This window comes from Tamandua tetradactyla, chromosome 4, assembly GCF_023851605.1.
Source record: "Tamandua tetradactyla isolate mTamTet1 chromosome 4, mTamTet1.pri, whole genome shotgun sequence".
In the NCBI taxonomy this organism is placed as follows: domain Eukaryota; kingdom Metazoa; phylum Chordata; class Mammalia; order Pilosa; family Myrmecophagidae; genus Tamandua; species Tamandua tetradactyla.
Window position 1 is genome coordinate 46004304 of NC_135330.1, and position 19002 is coordinate 46023305.

General features: G+C 31.5%; 1 protein-coding gene across 1 annotated transcript in view; it reads right to left on the reverse strand.

Annotated features, from left to right (window-relative positions):
• The window catches only part of BRINP3 (BMP/retinoic acid inducible neural specific 3), a 553553-nt gene that overhangs the window by 460573 nt on the left and 73978 nt on the right, over positions 1-19002 (reverse strand). Inside the window, exon 2 of the mRNA XM_077157266.1 lies at positions 14885-15170. Within this exon, the coding sequence (XP_077013381.1) occupies positions 14885-15120 (236 nt within the window). The 5' untranslated portion in view covers positions 15121-15170. The remainder of the gene's footprint in view (positions 1-14884; positions 15171-19002) is intronic.

Consider the following 19002-nt stretch of genomic DNA (forward strand, 5'->3'; position numbering starts at 1 on the left):
AGTGTTTCTTATGCAATACTGAGTCCCTAATTTGGTTTGAGTCTTCATTTTAAACTTTATTTTGAAGTTTTAAATAACACAAGCATGGCATGAGATTCTCTTATATTTAACACAAATAAATAAAATTGACATCACTTCTCTGATGTTACAAATTACTCTCTCAGCCTCTCCACACAGGCTTTTTTGTGAAGGTCTCCAGTTCTCATGAAAATAAGCACCTTCCATTATAAACCCCTTTATATAATAAGGGTAGTATCCTAAGAGTCTTTACCATGAAGGAAGAACTGTTCCTTTTTTTCAGAATTACTCTACTTCCATCTTTCCATTTCTTGAATTCATGCTTATAACACTCTTCTCAATTTTGTATTCTCTGGAGATTCCTTAAGTTTTTTGGATTCTCTAGGTATGGCAATACCTGTTTTGGTACCATTCATTTCTCTTTTGCTGCATCTTTTTCCCCTTTTTACTCTTCTGTAAAACCAAGAGTTTACTCCAAGACAGGAGACTGATAATGAAGTAGCGGCCAAATGATGTTGAACTGTGTGGCTGTCCAATAGAAAAGTGCTGCAGAGGCTAGAAGAGGAAAGGAGATTGCCTGATGACCCTAAGGCCTAAACTGTAAAGCTCAAAATGTGATCTAGTCAAGAAAGAGGCTAAAATATGAGCCCAATTATGGTAGTTAACATGCCAAAAAGAAGTAGAGAATCTAAGTGTTTAAGATATGTAATAATAACCTCATGGCATATTATATCTTGTTTCCTTAAATGAGATCATTTGATTCTGTAAATAAGGGCAAAGAGGAGATTCAAGATGTCAGTTCCACATGGACAAATTTTCTTATTCTCATTTTGGATTTATTTTCCCTCTGGAGAAAGGGAAAGGTTTTTCACAGTTCACAGTGCCTTAGGTTTTAGGGAACAACACTTTGAATTATTGTTTTGTTCTGAAACATGCTAATATAATATTCAAGAATCGTCCTAAGCTGCATTATCAAGGAATTTGTATTTCATCATAAAATTTCAACAATCTTTACCTGGAGAGTAAAATTATAAGGCGTTTTATCCAGGAATTTAATTATTTTTACCATTATTGTCACTAATTCTAGAATAATTTTGGATCAATATTTTAAGGAGATTTTAACATGCTTTGAAAAGGAAATTGAATATATCAAAACTTAAGATATTTTAAAAGGTAATAAATAAGGCATAGGGATTATATTGGCACAGCAAATATATACTGTTTAAAAATATCAAATATTTTCATTAGATAGAGTGTATTTTAAATTAAATCAAACATTTTTTAAAATCAAGTTTTTAGAAAGCTTTAATATAATGTAAAATGCATTCATTGAAACTTTTAGCATTTGATGACAGCAAACGATGCTGTATAATTTTTGTAAAATAAAAAGAACTCGCTTAGCATTATTTTCTAAAATAACATCTAAATTATCATGGCAGGACCAACAATGGAAGCCTGTTTACCATGCAATAGATTTGATATTTTTTGTATCGTACATTATTTAAATATTAATCTTTCTTAAACGCAATTAGGAGTACTTATCTTGAAAAATTATTACACATGAATTTTAAAACTTATTTTCTAGAAAAATCTATCTTCCTTATATTCAGGTATTGTTTTCTCTCAGTTAATGGGCAGGTTCTTGTGTCAACTTGGCCAAAGGATCATGCCCAGTTCTCTGGTCAGACAAACACTGGCCTGAACGCTGCTGCAAGCATATTTCGTGGCTGGCTGATTAAATCATCAGTCAGTTGGCTGATAACATCTGTGATCAACTAAGGCATATCTCCTGCAGCGAGATAATCCAATCAGTTGAAGGTTTTCAAGGAAGAAGAATCTTTCACTGCTTCTTCAGCCTGCGAGCCTCTCCCATGGAATTTCGTCCAGACCCTTCATCAGAGTTGCCAGCTTCAGAGGCTGCTGTACAGATTCTGCACTCTTCTATTCCCATGGTTACATGATAGACCTTTATAAATCTCATCTTTAAAGATCTCGCCTGTTGGTTCTGTTTCTCTAGACAACCTTAACAAACTTGGTAAAATTAGTTATGTCATAAAACTATATTTAAAAACAATTCAAATGTTGATCCTAAAGAAAAATCTGCAGCCAATTTCTATGATGTATTTACAAACTTTTAATTTCCGTATGTAGGGGTAATGTCCTACATAATTATTAATGTTATGAAATAGTTTCTGTCAGAAAGATGACCAGTAAGAACTTTCGTTTAATAAAATCTCATAATGAGAAATAGCATAAATACTTCCGGTCATCTTCACTTACTAGACGATGGAAGGATGATGTAATTTTAACTTTTACATGAAGTGTATATGACAGCCACAGGTCTGACACCTCAGTGTTTTACGGCCAAATTATTTCCTCTCTTTTCTACTATGAATTTTTTTCCCTCCCTATTCTATATGAACTGGATTAAATTAACATAATGCCAAAAATAAATCATTTATTTCTTTCAGTGAGAAGTCAAATGAAAAAGATTGAAAAACTTTCAATAAAATACAAGGTTGAGAAGGTCACTGTATGAATCAGTATTTATGAAGAAATGGTGCAAATTTTGCCTCATGAAAAAAAAGAAATATTTTAGAATATAATTCCAATGTTCAAAATGGAGAAGGAATGCCCTAGATTGCATTTTTAATGTTTTAAACATTAGGAAAAACAAAAAGAAGAAGCTGAGAACAAATAATGAAGTTCATGTAATCTCTCCTTGGAATGGGATTGTTAGCCAAATACCAACAAAATCACTTTGTATTTTTTATAATACCTGAATTTTTCTGAAGCATTTAACTAAGACAAAAATAACATCTTACTGGAGGAGATAGAAAAAAGCTTGGAAGTTAAATCAAATTCAAGGTACTTTATCTAAAACCCTTGGAGTCAAGTGTGTTTCAGAATTCAGAATTTTTAGATTTTAGGTGGAAAATAAGGTATATATTGTGTGTCATGCAATGTTCTCAGTGGAGACTAAGGTATCAACCCATAATGAGTGTATTGATATTTTGAAATTAAACATATGAGCATTCACATTAAGTGCAAAAATAAATATGTTGAAGCCAAATGTGCTAAAATAAAAGGATTTATTCTCAGTTTGGGGATTATGAAATTGCTGATAAAAGACTTTGAACACTTGAAAAAGTTGAAATTTATCTAATTGTTGGAGGGTCTCTCATGATATGGCTTAGGGCTTTACTTTTATTCTTATTCTGCAAAATGTTTTTTATTAGTCATGTAAGTAAATATATAGGATACATTCTTTTCAAATGCGCAGATTTTAAATAAACCAGCATGTTGTTTCTTTATCACTTTGAATGACATGGAATTATCAGTAATAGGGAAATCAAACCATGCCATACTAAGCACACGCAATAGAACAAAATATTATTTCTACAAAAGAAAAAATATGAGGCCCAGGTGTCATCATGTGAATGAACCATGAAGAGGTAGAATTTAGGTATTAGGTAGAAGATTCAGATTCTAGCTTTTCATAGAAAGACCTTCTTCTCAGTCATATGTATTCATTCCTGGACTCAGTTATCCTAGGATGTAGTGAGTACCCAATTAAAGAAACATTGAAAGAAAGGCTAGATAATTACTTACAGTATTAATAATAGATAGGAGTTAAATAGTGTGAGTTAAATATCATTGTTTAAAGATCACTTTCAATCCTTGGAATCTTTCATTTTATGTGAAAAAAGTCTTACTCCTGAAAAGATGCTTGAAGGTAAAGTTATTATCCCTTTAATTTTTATAATAAACATGGAAAAGCATTCCTACATGGGTTGAATTTAGTCTTGAATGAAAAATTTCCATTTAATACAGTGGTAAATCTTTGAAAGGCTGCAATTTTGAGAACATACGTTCTATATTTTAATTCGGTATATTTATTAAAATCCATTTCTATATTATGTTTCAGGGTAACAGTTGCCTGTGTATTTAAGATAAGGCGCTTGGCATACAAGACCACAGCAAAACAGAGCTTTTATCACTTTTTAAAGCCTTTTCTAATTTCAGACCGACAGAAGAGATAGTTTAATTAGAGTTGCTAATATCTGTTTAAGTGAGCAGCCAGGGAAATGTCTCCTAGAAAAAGGACATGCAAATGCATGGCAGAGCCAGTCTTTTAGGAACTTTTCAATTGCCTCAAAAGGGAAGAGAGTTATTGATGGCAGCTGTGTGGAAAAGAAAGGAAGATTACTAAAAAAGAAGTGGGGACAGTCTCACAAAAAGAAAACCTTATGTCAGCAGAGGTATTCTTGCCTTAACAATAAACTTGTACATAAGCGAACTACTTGTAAATATTGTGGAATCCTTCTGTTTCTGAACTACCAATAAAACATTCAGAGAACCTTGTTTGTTTTCTATTTTATAACTCTCTAATAGCCACTTAAGAGTATGAATATTTCCCCTTTGCCTATAAGAGTTATTAGCATATTCATTTAACATATTAAGTTAAAATGATTCATTAATATTTTTCATGAGTTTGCTAATATAATAAATGGTGCATTGCCTTTTATATTGCCTTTGCTTACTAGGGTGCTTGGAGAAATATATGAGGAAGAAATTAAAGAATCCATATACATATGTTGTGTCATTTTTTCAACAATCATTTGATGAACATCTATGTATTATATATAAATATGATATGCATATGATAAAAATATTACTAATTAACTGATGTAAGACTCTTCTCTTGGCTACATGTACTTTCCTGGATAATTCTATATCCTAAAGTAAATCACAAAATAAGGATTCCCATGGAAAAAAATAAGAAAATAAACAATTTATAGGGAAAGTAATCTCAAAAAATTGTAAAACGTGTTACTTCTAGAAAAGAATGACATAATTATATAGATTAGATAATTAAAATATATTTAAACCAGAAATAGGTGTAGCCTTCAGTCTACTACTTTGTGAAGCCAAAGGTATACTCCTCTGCTATTTACATCGCATGTCTATTAAAACAAAAGAGATAATCTAAACTTACTCTTAGGACTAATTTTCAAACACTTGGAAAAAATTTAAATTTTGCACATACATAGAACTGTTACTTTATTTCTATATAAAGACAGAAAAGACATTTTGATATTTTAACACCTTTTTTTTAATTTACCATGGGGAATATCATGACACAAATAACTTGTTTTTATCATTAGAATCCATTCAAACCTACACCACACGTATGCTCCAGGAAAAAAGCAGAGGAATATTCAAAGAGGTGCTCTCCTGAATTTTTTTTTCCTCTTTTAGTTTTGTTTTATGAATTATTGGAATAATGCCCTTTAAAAAAAAAACTCAGCTACTTGAAAGTTCCAGAAGAGAGATGACAAAGGATAAGGAAAACAGCACTGAATATTTGGTAATTTAATTTAGAAAACCACAGAGATAATGACAGTGAAGAAACAGAGTACCGAGTAAGAAAGAACTAGATAGAAATCCTCAAATTATTCATTTGAATGTCAAAACAAAATCATAATTGTTATTTTCTTTTCTGTAAATAATTGTGTGAACTAAGACAATATTCACTTCCTCATTTTAATAGCAACAAACATGTGTCCATTATTAAATTGAAAATTATTACTCATAGCATAAATTATACTTATATTTGAAAAGATAACATTTTATTTATAATGAGCATATACACACTCCCCATTAAGTATTGGTTTTTCTGAAAGTGGATTAAAATTCCTAAACCCTTGAGTTAATATTTCTATGTTATCCTAACTGAAAATTTCCCAATGAAAACTAAAGAATTTCTAAAGCATGGAGTCATATGTGTATTCTTATTATGAATTATAATTAAATAAAAAGTGTTCTCTGTTTTTCTCAAAATTACAAACGCAACTAGAGTTGTTGAATAAATGTATTCATATAATATAAGTTATATATGTGTAAAATCACTTCCAAGAATACTCAATTTATCACTGCTCTCTAAAGTGTGCTGAGACTAATGGAATGATATATAGTAAATAAGCCATATAGGGTAAGTAGCTTCCTTATCACTATAAGACCTACTATATAGTATACAAGAAATAGGAAAGAATGGAATGACAGAGAGAAGGGGAGTGAGTACAAAATTATGTTGAAGTATGCATGAATGCAGAAGAATCATATAGTTGGATTTTTTTTTTTTTTTGTATGGGCAGGCACCGGGAAACGAACCCAGGTCTCTAGCCTAGCAGGCGAGAACTTGGCCTGCTGAACTGCCACGGCCTGCCCTGTTGGATATTATTTTAACGATGTACTTATAAAGACCTTTGTAAAAAATATGCCAATGCTGACATAAGAATTAAGCATGGGGGCGGGCCGCGGTGGCTCAGCGGGCAAAGTGCTTGCCTGCTATGCCGGAGGACCTCGGTTCGATTCCCGGCCCCAGCCCATGTAACGAAAACGGAGAAACAAAATACAATAAAACAAGAAAATGTTTAAAAGATGTTTCCCTTTCTTCCTCTCTTCCTTCCTTCTATCCTTCCTTCCTTCTCTCTGTCTTTCCTTAAAAAAAAAAAAAAAAAAAAAAAAAAAAAAAAAAAAAAAGAATTAAGCATGGTTGATTTCTGCTTTAATGCTTATCATTTGTTCTGATATGTATTCATTTTGCTTTTGGAACTAAAAGCATTGAACTTTACAGCTCAAATAAGCTTTAGAGATCATCTAGTGCTCACCTATTAATTTTGCAAATGAGGATGTTTAGGTCTAAGCAACTAAGTTATAAACCAGAAATAATACAGTTGGTTAGTGGGAAATGATCCATGCCTCTTTGCTTCCAGACAAGAGGGGACATTTTCTGTGAGATGACCCAAATGTAAAGCTGATACCTTTGATGGATGAACCACTGACTTGCCCTGAGAATAAGAAAATGAACACAAAGATAGAAATAGAAGGCAGTGTGCCACAGTAGCTCAGTGGCCGAATTCTCGCCTGCCATGCTGAAGACCCGGGTTCAGTTCCCAATGCCTGCCCATGCAAAAAAAAAAAAAAAGGTAGAAATAAAATAAAATATATAAATAAATAGGAAGATACTTAGGTCCTGTCTTCATGACATTCACATTTCAGAGGGGTCACCTAGAATTTCAATGAAATATCATAAATGCAATGAAGAGATATTCATGGACTTTAGGGGAGAATAAAGGACAAGTTTATGTTTTTATACATCTGTAAAAGTTAATTATTACTGTGTTTGAAGAATTCAATGAGATAACGTGTAAAGTACCAATTACATGGTAAATACACAATATTTGGTTCCATTTTCTTTGCTTTTCCAGTCTGCACTATATACAGGTTCTATATAATAGTTCTGATTTTTTTAATATTTATTCTTTGTGGTATAAAGTTGTTTTACTTCAATTATTTTAAAAATTAGTGCTCTGTCTCTAAGATTATTTAATATTCTTTTAATTTTGCTTTGACTTTTATATAAATAATCCCAATTCTCTATAATTACACTGCTAATTGCTTAACAGTACTCTGCAAATAATTTCATGACTCATGTTTTTAATGACAGTTTCTAATTTGTCTGATCATAGGAATCATACATCCTCATTGTCAAAATATGGGGGAAATCTATAAAATCGTCCAACCACAGATAATCAAATAAGATAATCAAATATTTAAGTGCATTTAGTCGTAGTCCTTTTAATGGGCATATATATTATTTTTTAAAAATAAAATCACACAAAAATAACTTGAACTCTATTTTCTGTGTTTGATTTTTTGGCATTTGTTTGTTTTACTTAGCTTTATTTTTCAAAGAATAAGAAAGATTTTACCTAGTTTGAATATTCTCTGAAAATAAAATCACATTTAATGCCACAATACTCTGGATGTTCAATTTTCATGAGAAACTAGTTTAATTAATTAATTTAGATTTGAATTCTTGACATTAAGATAGCATAGTATGATTTAGAGAGTTGAATTTATTAAAAATACTGAAATTTTTCTTTGTGCATTAGGATAAAATCAAATTTTATACATTCAACATGGATTTTTTTAGAAGAAACATACTGTTTGTTAGTGCACACATTTTATGTGTTGGTACATAGTATTAACTTCACCTTTCAGATCTGCCTTTCCCCATCTCCACACTGCTTTTTAATGGTCTATTTCAGCCATCAAGAATAAAAATGATAGATTAAAATTTCATGTGATAATTATGCCTGTGTCAACTTCTTTTATAAGGTCCAATATAGTATACTATTCAGTAGATAATATGGTAAGGTGTTTGAGAGAGCTGATAATCCTTTCACTTTTTACGATAAGTATAATTTTGTTTAGAGTGACTTTGCTGTAAATAGCATAACCAAAGAATTTTTAATTCAATCACAGTAATTATTTTTAGAGTTTGAAATATTGACAATTACTAGAATACATTCTATTTTTGTTTTGTTCTGTAGTCACTTTTTTTTAAGCTTTCCAATTTTACCCTCTTCACTTATTTTTAGATCTTTATCTATGTCTTTACATGTAGCAGGGAATTTTTTTATTCACCAAGTTATTACCCTTAAGATTTCCAAGCACAGTCTTTTACCCATTTTTTTTCCAATACCAGTTTCAATGTTAAAATAAATTCCAATTTTGAATCACCTCAATTATTTTTGAGATTTTACTCAGTTTTCATTTTGGCACTTCTCTAGGTATTTTTTTATGGCATCTGAATTTATAGACCCAGGTTATTTTAAATTAATCATTACATTTCATTTTAAATATTTTTTCTTCTAAGTATTATTTTTATATTTATGTGTGATTTCATACTCCTATTTTTAATGTGGATTTTATTCCTGCTGAAACATTCTTACCTTACATTTACATTTTACCTTACCTTACCCCATTCCTTTTTCTTTCCAAAATTTTCTTTCCTTACATTATCTTCTTCTGTTTTGTAGATGTCACAATGTCTTACAACCTACTGAGAAGATTAAGTGTGCATGTTTGTATATGTTTGCATATGTGTGTATTGGGGGGGGCAGTTTAGGAAAAGGTTAATTTCTTCCACTGAATGATATTTTAGTTATGAGTATGTCCCAAATATTGCATGGGACATAGTTATCTGGTAAATCTACTCCTACAATATTACTTCTGGGCGCTACCATCTTCAAAAATGGTAGGAGAGAGAGAGCATCAGTGCTGTGCTACATCCAAAAACATATTTCTGCCTGAGAGAGGACCTCATAGTTTCAAGCATGCACCAACCCTGGGTTTCTGAATAAGTTGCTGGTGTGAATGATGCAGCTTCAGACTATATTTCAGGTAATGGCCACCTCTGTCCAGACCTTTAGGCTTCCTCTACCTTAAGCATTGAAATATGTGCTACCAATAACTGAACTTAATTCTCAGTTCAGCTCTACTGATTGATTCATGCAACTCATGAAATGTTTCTCAGATTCTGGCAGAAAATTGTACATCAATCTTAGTTGTCTGTGTGTTTATAAGTTTTCATTTTTGCCCCTGTGGATTCACAGTATATTAGAAGGAAATTTTAAGTGACTTTGTCAGAAATTGCTATTTGGAAGATGTTCTTTAAAAAAGTAACTATTTTTAAATGATATTTTCTTGATCATTTGATATTAATAATGAAATTATTCAATAAATGTTTCTGATAAAGAAAACATGTCTCTATTATCTGTTGCCACATAGTCAACAACCCAAAACTTAGAGGTTTAAACCAACATATTTGGGGTCCAGGATTCTATGAATCAACAATTTTGGCCAGGTTAAGAGGGCATTTCTCTTCTAGTGTTGCCTAAGTTTTCTACTGTAACTTTTCTCCTGTAGCTGAAGTTATCTGTCAACTCAGCTGGGCTGGATTTTCCTAAGATAGCCCCCCTTGGCTCATGGTTTTTACTGTCCTTGGCTATTAGGCCCAGAAACATCAACTGGCATGGCTCATCTCTACCCCATGTGGTATCTCATTCTCCATTAGTCTAGATTTGACTTCTTCACAGAGTGGTTTTGGCCAGTTTCCAGGCAAGCTGGGGCACAGAAGCACTTCATAAACCTCTGCTTGCATCATATTTGCTAATGTCACATTGGCCAACGCAAGACCCAGGACTAGAAGCAAAATCAGTGAGGGTAGGTTGTGGAGAAGAGGAGTTGCGATTCATTAGGAGCCTTTACTGTAACAGTCTCATGCATTCTTGTTGGGTTTTTGGCAACATGGAATATATATTAGATAGAAAGATACATATACTTGAAAAAAACAACAACAGAAAGATATACCTACTGAGCAAAATTAACCAATATATGCAAAAATAGAAAATTAGTGCGCTAGATTTTTAAAAAATAATAGGTTATTTAATTCCAAAAGTTTAGTTATTTATCTATGCTTTTAATATCGGTAAAATTGTTATTGAAGTACAGAAATATAATTTATTTTTTTTTTACCACTGTCTGCTATTTGACTATAGAGATACTATTTAAAATTTCTGAGCATGAGCCTTTTCAAGTTGGTATAATAATACCATACTTGGGAAACTATGGTAAAAATCACATGTAAAAACATATACAAGGTCTTTGTAAACTCTAAAGCAATGAGCAAAAATCGTCTTGGTACATGAATGTATTTGTAAATCCTAAAATACAATGGGGTAGTGTACTAATCATTTACTTACTAGTCCTATGGAATTTAAAATGGTTTAAAATACTTTACTAGTGTACACATTATTTGGGGATCATTCAAAGGAAATAAACCACTTAATTATCTCAGGCTTTGAATTCAAAATAGACATAATATGTATTTATTTTTTAACATTTTATATTGTGAAATATAAAATCCACATAGAAAAGTTAATGAAATATGTACATACAGTATAAAGCACACGTGAATCAATCACACAGATTAAAAGAAATTGAATATTGTCAAGATAACATTGAACCTATAGTTAACAGTAAAATTTCTAAAATATTCTTTCACAAATTGTAACAAATGCACCACACCACACTAATGCAAAATGTTAATAATGGGATTGTAATAAATAATAAAATAAAATTTCTTCTTAATAAAAAAGTATACATTAGAAGTTCCGTATTTATTCCCTTTAGGTCTCATCCTCCCCCCACAGTGATAACCATTATTCGAACTTTTTCACTGTCAAATCTTTGTTTTTCTTTAGGTTTTACCCAAAGTGAATACATCTCAAAGCAACGTAATTTATTTTTGCCTAACATAAACAAGTTTTTCATTATATTTCTTTAACTTATATCATAAGGAGATTTGTGTATGCTGGTACAGAAAGTTATATTCACGCTAGTTGTAATTTAATATAACAGAACTGATCAGTATTTTGGTATGCTTTGTGAATTGTGATTTAAAAATCTTTATATATTCCAAGATCAGGAGGGCATTCTCCTATGTTGCCTACTAAAGTCTTTATATTTTTCTATTTAGATCCTTACCCTATGGAAAATAAACTTTTGCATATGGTGAGAGGAAAGGATACAAGTTATACTTTTACCATAAAGGTACCCATAATGTAGCATTTATTTATCCCAAAGTCTACTCTTTCTGCCACACTATTTAAAATTGTTATATATGTAGTGTCAATACATTTGGGTGTATTTTTCTAGACTATCTAGTCTGTTTCAAGTCATTTTTTAAATATAATATTTGGCAGGGAACATGACCATATGGATCAATAAAGCATTGCATTTTCCTTCACTGTGTCTTGTTCTTACACAAGCATACTTAAATTTATGTGCTTTGGAAAAGCAAGCTAAATTGAAGTAGTATGATATATCTGTATGGTATTTTGAAAGTTTGTAGGAAAATTATTATTTTTTTCCATGATTCATTTGCACATGTAGTTAACGAATTAATGCTAGAATTTATGGGGAAGAAAAGGATTTTTATTTTGTGTCACCATATCTGAAGTTTTAATCCATTTACATATGTGAAATGCCTCCTTTTTGGAGACATATCATTGGTTCAAGGTAATTGGGTCTAAATTTCAAGGATTTCCTCATGGGTATATTGTCTAAGGATATTTTTAGAAAATAATAACTGCAAACACAAGGGTCCATTTTCTGAAGAGATTCAGTGAATTTCTATCCTATCTTCAGAGTGGATAGAATTTCTCAAGGGTTAATCCATTTTCTAAAGTAGACAATATTGCTTTAAAAGTCCCATGTTAAGTTCTACTTTCAATCTGTATCTAAGTGGAAAAAGTAGTTTAAGACCCAACTTTTAATATATGATTTAGTAAAAGTTATGCTGACATTGATATTTTAAATCTTCCTATTCAGTGGTGTATCCAGATGACAATCATCTCTTAATTCATAACATAGTTTCAGAAGAAAAATATAGAAGTACTTTACATGTGCATTAATATTTAAATCACAAATGCAAACTTCATTATTTGACTAAAATGCACCTTTTTTATAAAAAAATGACATTTTAAAATGCCTGACTTTGCCCAAATTCTTATGATCTTGCTGTTTTCTACTTGGGGTGAAAAGGAAAATATGTTGCTGGTGCAGGAGATAAAATAAAGAGGGACAACAGGAAAAGACTTGCTATAATTATTTTAACAGGTTTAAAATGTTTTAACTTTATAATTTTTAATTACTGCTTTTAGGAAACTGTATCAATACAGCACATATATATGAAGGAGCTTATGATTGTAGAAATGAATAGCTATAGAATTTAGCTGAAAAGTAAGTGGACTTTCAAAATGATGAAATAAGTGCCCAACTATCAAAAGTATTGATTTTCTTAAATATTCACAAATTCTGCATTTTAGTGTAAACATTTATGAAAGATTAAATCTCAAGTAATTAATCATTTTAAGGTAAATATTTGATTAGCAAAATATATCAGGAAGCTATTATAATTCCTAGACTTGAGATACTTCAATCTCTCAAAAATACATTGACTTCCTTTGAATAGAGGATCCAGTGTATTGGATAAATAGATGTGGAAGTATGGATAGATAGATAGATAAACAGACAGACAGGCATTTTGATAGAGAAAGAATAAAGTTCCCTCAAATTTAGGGAAATACTAGTAAGACAAATGAAATAACACTGTGCCAGGATTGAAGGAACCTTATATAATGATTTTATTATATTGTTCATTTTATAGTAACAAGATATTATCATAGCATCATCAGGCATTGTTTAAATGTTTCATAAGAATTTATAGTGCATCCGGGAAAACAACAACAAAAAGGACACCTACACCATAGTTAGCAGACTTAATGACCACACATGCTTAATGACCACACATGCTTATTCAAATCACAAAAGGCAAGACCTAAGAAGGTTGAAGAATTCTGAGCTAATGAGGCTTTTCAGGATCATAGTCTCAGGAAGTCTAAATGGGATATATGAGCCTTGCAAACAAACCTCAGAGCATTTTTTTCTTTCATTACCTTTCAGTCTTATGATTCAAATAATGGGCCTCTAAAAATATGTCAAGCCCTGTTTGCCACTCACAGCTGATTGACCAAACCATAACAATCCCACATTAAGACAACACCTCAGACCTCTTGATAGAGACGCCGATAAATCATGAAGACATGCTCTGGCATCAGTTTGTATGACAGACTGCTAAAAAAATCCCTTGCAGAATGCTAAAATATAAGACATCCTTACAATCTTAAATTCAAATAGCTTCACACAATTTGGGATGAAAATCTGGCTAAACCAACCAAAACACAGAAAAATGAGTGAACTTGGAATCAAAATATATTGACTGTTTCTAACTGCATTTCAGAAACAAAATCTTTAGTATTTGTCATTTTATTTCTATATTGGAATGAATCATTTTTAGGCTTGTAACAGTATGCTGGCTGCCTTAACTAAGAGGTTTCTTATTAAAAACACACCAATAATTGCACAATGCTCCACAGAACTTCTCAGCATATTCACTCTTCTCTGGAAATATATATTGCCGATTGGATTTATAAATTCCTCACGATGCTATATAAAAGAATACATATAGATCTGAAGCACAGTGCCCTCTTGTGCACATACAACATAAAATAAATTATTTATACAGCAATGCCTATGGACACAGGCACACAAAAATACAAAGGAAAGCTTTGATTGTTCATAAATTTTAACCTGATCACTGGGAATTGTAAACTTCTCTCACTATGGAACAAACCAAACCAATAACTTTACATAAAACATCCTTTATGACACAGATCAATACAATCTAATCCATTCAGGCAACAACTTGTAATTCCTCTATTTAATGGATTCACTGGGCTATGGGAGAGCAGGCAGTCATTGTTGGACTTAATGTATGACTCCTTTTGTGTAACTCATTTAGATTTCAAATATAGAAGAGTAATAAAAGTTAAGGGTCATCTATCTTAACCCCCTCCTTTTTCTTGGTTTGCTATCATGTCCTATTCATCTGCTATTTCTTTTCATTGCACTGTTGTTACGCACCCCAGCTTCTGAATGTACAATTATCTTTCAGGTAAAAAAAGGATTAGGTGGCTGTACTCAGTGACTAGTAGAAAATACCATTTCCATTTAAGCTGGTAATAGTAACATGACCTGGTATAGGATAGAAAGGAAAAGCAATTCAAGCAAATTCACTTTAAACTTTTGGTTATTTCAAGTAAGACACACATCCTCAAGGTGAATCAGCATTTACTTTCAGGCAGTGTAGCAGTCTAGAATTTTGGAATGAGGAATAAGTGGTCACCGTTACCTACATTTTTTCACAATATGTTACACATCTATAAGAAATATTTTAAATAATAGGAAAGCATTACTGTAGTACATGATAAATACTAACCCTTCTGATAATAACCCTTTCCCATCTGAAACTTTCCCTTGAAGAAACTTCTCATTTATATACAACCTTTGAGGATGGTATCTCTGTAATTACTTTCCCTTTGCTTCATACCTGTATATCTTGTATCTTGTGCTAAATCCCTGCCGGCTTCTGTCCACAAAATCTGTGTATTCCTGTGAGCGATGGAAGGGTCCCTTATCAGAGAGGAGCCAGTCGAAGGGGCTTGTGGCATGCTGATCCGAAACAGCAGCAACCGCTAAAACCCAGCAATGAAGACTCAGTGCTATCCACTCCCATAGAGCCATCAGAGAGAACAATTCAGCACCAGCTCTGCTCCGCCATATCATGCTTCCACTGGGGACTTAGAGCCTTCATTCTCTTAGCTTTCCCTCAACACCTAGACAAAATACACAGGCAATTAGTTAGCCCCCATAAAATTCTTTTCTGGCAAATAAGGTGCTGAGGTGCCTAATCCTTTCATTTTGCTTTCTCACCCAGCACCATCATTTAAAATGAGATTTTGCAAACGTGAATATTAAGCAAATCAAGAAGAGTTCTCTTCTTTGGTGGAGCCGAATGACTTTTCATCTTTTTTTTTTGGTATTTATTGGAAAAATAAGTCAGAGATCAGGACTCATAACAATGTCATCTGGTGGAACATTAATGTGTATGGAGCAATTAGAAGTTTCCACTAATATTCTTTTACTGTTTAAATGTCTTATAAAATTGGACACTTTCAAAATAAACATAAAATATGTTTCAATATTTCATAATTGTGTTAATTTTTAATATCTAGGTTTACATATTTATTTTACTTGCTTTTAGAGAAATGTTTTTAATTGAATTAAAGACATTCAGAGTCTTATTTCCACAATCAGCATGTACTGGGAACAAAACCATAGTTCTGATAATAAATAAATATATAAATATGTATTTGCATGCATATATATGTATTATACATATATGCATTGTGTATATTCAGGTATTTTTTTCATTATTTTCTTAAGAGCATGTTGATTACTTAAACAGGATAACAATTAAATTATTTCTAAGTTAAAATATTTAAATGTGCATCTATGTCTTATTTATGACATAAACAGACATACCTAGAAAATTCATATACACACATAAACACACAATGTAGAATACTCATAAACTGTAAAATAACATCATACATTTTTTATAAGGATCCAGAAATAAAATAACAAGAGATTTGTTCTTAATGTGGTATAGTATAGATAATTTCATACATGCATCTCATGCGATGCCTGTATTCTACACAATATTCGAGGAATATCTGGATGCAATTCTACTTTCCATCCTTATCCATCTTTTCAAATGATATTATTAAAGTGCCTACATTCTGACTAATGAGAAATTTTGGTTGTGGGTTTTTTTATTCAGCAAACTTTTTTAGAAAACAATCAAAGTACACAGTATTAAGAAAAGATTTTAATTAGAGTAGTTACAAGATTTGTCTGGTGTTTTGATAAGAAAACTGATAGTTTTAATTTGCTTTCTAGATATAACTTTATAATTATTAATTTAATGTATAAGCTATTTATATATGAGGTATAGAACAATTTTGTAACCATAAAGTATCTAAAAACAATGATACAATATTACCAAGGTGGCCTGGTTCATAGCTGTACACACTACAAAATTAAAAGGACCAATATCCCCACTCTATATGAGTTGTCCCACTCATGAATTACCCCACTCGGGTAAATAAGGAATAAACACTTTTGTGAACAGAACAGGACGTCTTAAAAATCAGGACATTTTAAAAATGATTTATCATAACAAGAGATAACATGATATAATAAAAATGAGTTGGTGTAGGAGTTTGGAGATTCTGGACTTCCTATAAATTATTTATGTTAATGAAACACTGTCAAATGATTCAACTCATAACTTACAGTTCTGCTAAGTAAAATAAATAAATATACTGACATGGTAATTGTGTTTTTATGAAAGAAATATGTCATTTATCTTTAAAAATACATAACTGTTTTACTTTCATAAATTAAGAATTATCATTGTGTGTAATGGCATTGTATAATCCTCCTACGACTAATAATTATTTCTTTTTTTTCTTTGCATGGGCAGGCACCGGGAATCGGGTCTCCAGCATGGCAGGCGACAACTCTGCCACTGAGTCACCATGACCCGCCCTTATCTTTTAAACTCACACACACATTTTTATTGTGCCGATAAAATGTATTCAGACTAGAAATATTTAATTAATTGCAGTTACTAAGAAGTTAAATTTTCTTACTTCCAATAAAATGTTTTATTTCACAAGCAAAGATAGAATAAATTATTGAAACAAATTTCCACATTATTATCTAATCTCAAAGGAAATGATTTTTAGTCTAATGGAACTCATAGCCACATCAACTAAGTGAACAGAGCTTTCCTATTGCCAAAATTAATTGTAATAAAAAGCATATTATTGAAAATATCTAAAAAATATTTTCCAAACTTCCTAATTAATAGTTTAGAAAATAGTTTTAGAAGCAAAATCTTCTTTTTTCCGAATTCATGAACAACCAATATAGCAAGTTTATAACACAAGAGACAGTATAGATAATGATTAAGAGAATGGGCTCTGGAGCTAACCTGCCCATGTTCAAATCTCAGTTCAAATCTTCTGCACCAGCTGCGTGATTTCACACACGTGGCTGTATCTCAGATTCCTCAACTGTCATAGAGGAATACCTCATCAATCTCTTACAAAGATTAAATAAGTTAATATTTGTAAAACATCCTTAGGATGTGGTAAGCACATTGGGAGTATTTAAAAGCAAATTTCATAATAATATGAAGTTCTTATAACTATTTACCTTAAAATTAAACCCAACTCAGTTCAAACACATGACTTTGTAAAAGATAAAGTGTTATAAAAGTAGGGTATGGGTTGACCTAATGGCATTAAAAGTCCTATTTCAAATTATATAACTTTTCAATATGCAATTGCCTGCAATCACTGTATTTATTCATTTTATTTTCCAAATATATCCAGTATGTTTTACAGTCTTCTTATTTCCTCATTTAACATATAGGAAGATGACAGGTTTATATTAAATCATTTGTAGGGAGAGTTAACAAAGGAACTTAACATGCCGATCAAATATATTCAGACTAGAAATATGTAATTAATTGTAGTTACAAAGAAGTTACATTTTCTTACTTCCAATAAAATGTTTCAGTTTAAAATTTATTTTAGTTTAAAGTAAAACATAAATAAATAACTAAAATTTATTTTAATTAAAAATAAAAGGTTTTAGTTATTCTTGTTTCTTTTCTTTCTACTTATGGTTGGGTACATGTTCCCACCTCTGTTCAAAAACCAATTTTTCTGAAAGAAAAGTTTGTTAGTACATGGAAATATCAATCTTGTGTAAATTTAAATTATTTTTTCCCTCACAATCATTGTTTGTAAAATCTGTTTAAAGAGATTTGCACACCAATGTTTATAGCAGCATTATTTACAATTGCAAAGAGATGGAAACAGCCAAAATGTCCATCAACAGACGAGTGCCTAAACAAACTGTGGTATATACATGGGATGGAATATTATGCAGCTTTAAGACAGAATAAAGTTATGAAGCATGTAACACATAGATGAACCTTAAGGACATTATGCTGAGTGAGATTAGCCAGAAACAAAAGGACAAATACTGTATGGTCTCACTGATATGGACTGACATTAGTGAATAAACTTAGAGAATTTCATTGGTAACAGATACCATCAGGAGGTAGAACTAGGGTAAGATATTGGGTAATTGGAGTTGAAGGGAAACAGATTGTGCAACAGGACTGAATGTAAAAACTCAGAAGTGGACAGCACAATGCTACCTAACTGTAATAAAATAATCTTAAAACACTGGATGAAGCTGAATGTGAGAATGACAGAGGGAGGAGGGCTGTGGGCACAAATGAAATCAGAAAAAAAGATAGGCAATAAATACTGAGATGGTACAATCTAGGAATGCCTAGAGTGTATAACGATAGTGACTAAATGTACAAATCTAAAAGATATTTTTTTGCATGAAGAAGAACAAAGGAATGTCATTACCGCAGGGTGCTGAAAAAATTTAAAAATTAAAAAATTAAGAGACAGGACGTTTAATGCTATCAGGTCAACCCATAGCCAAGTAGCAAATTCTGATACCTCAGAAGTCCTACTGAAGCAATCTTTGAGAACTTGCTATGAAGTTGGATGA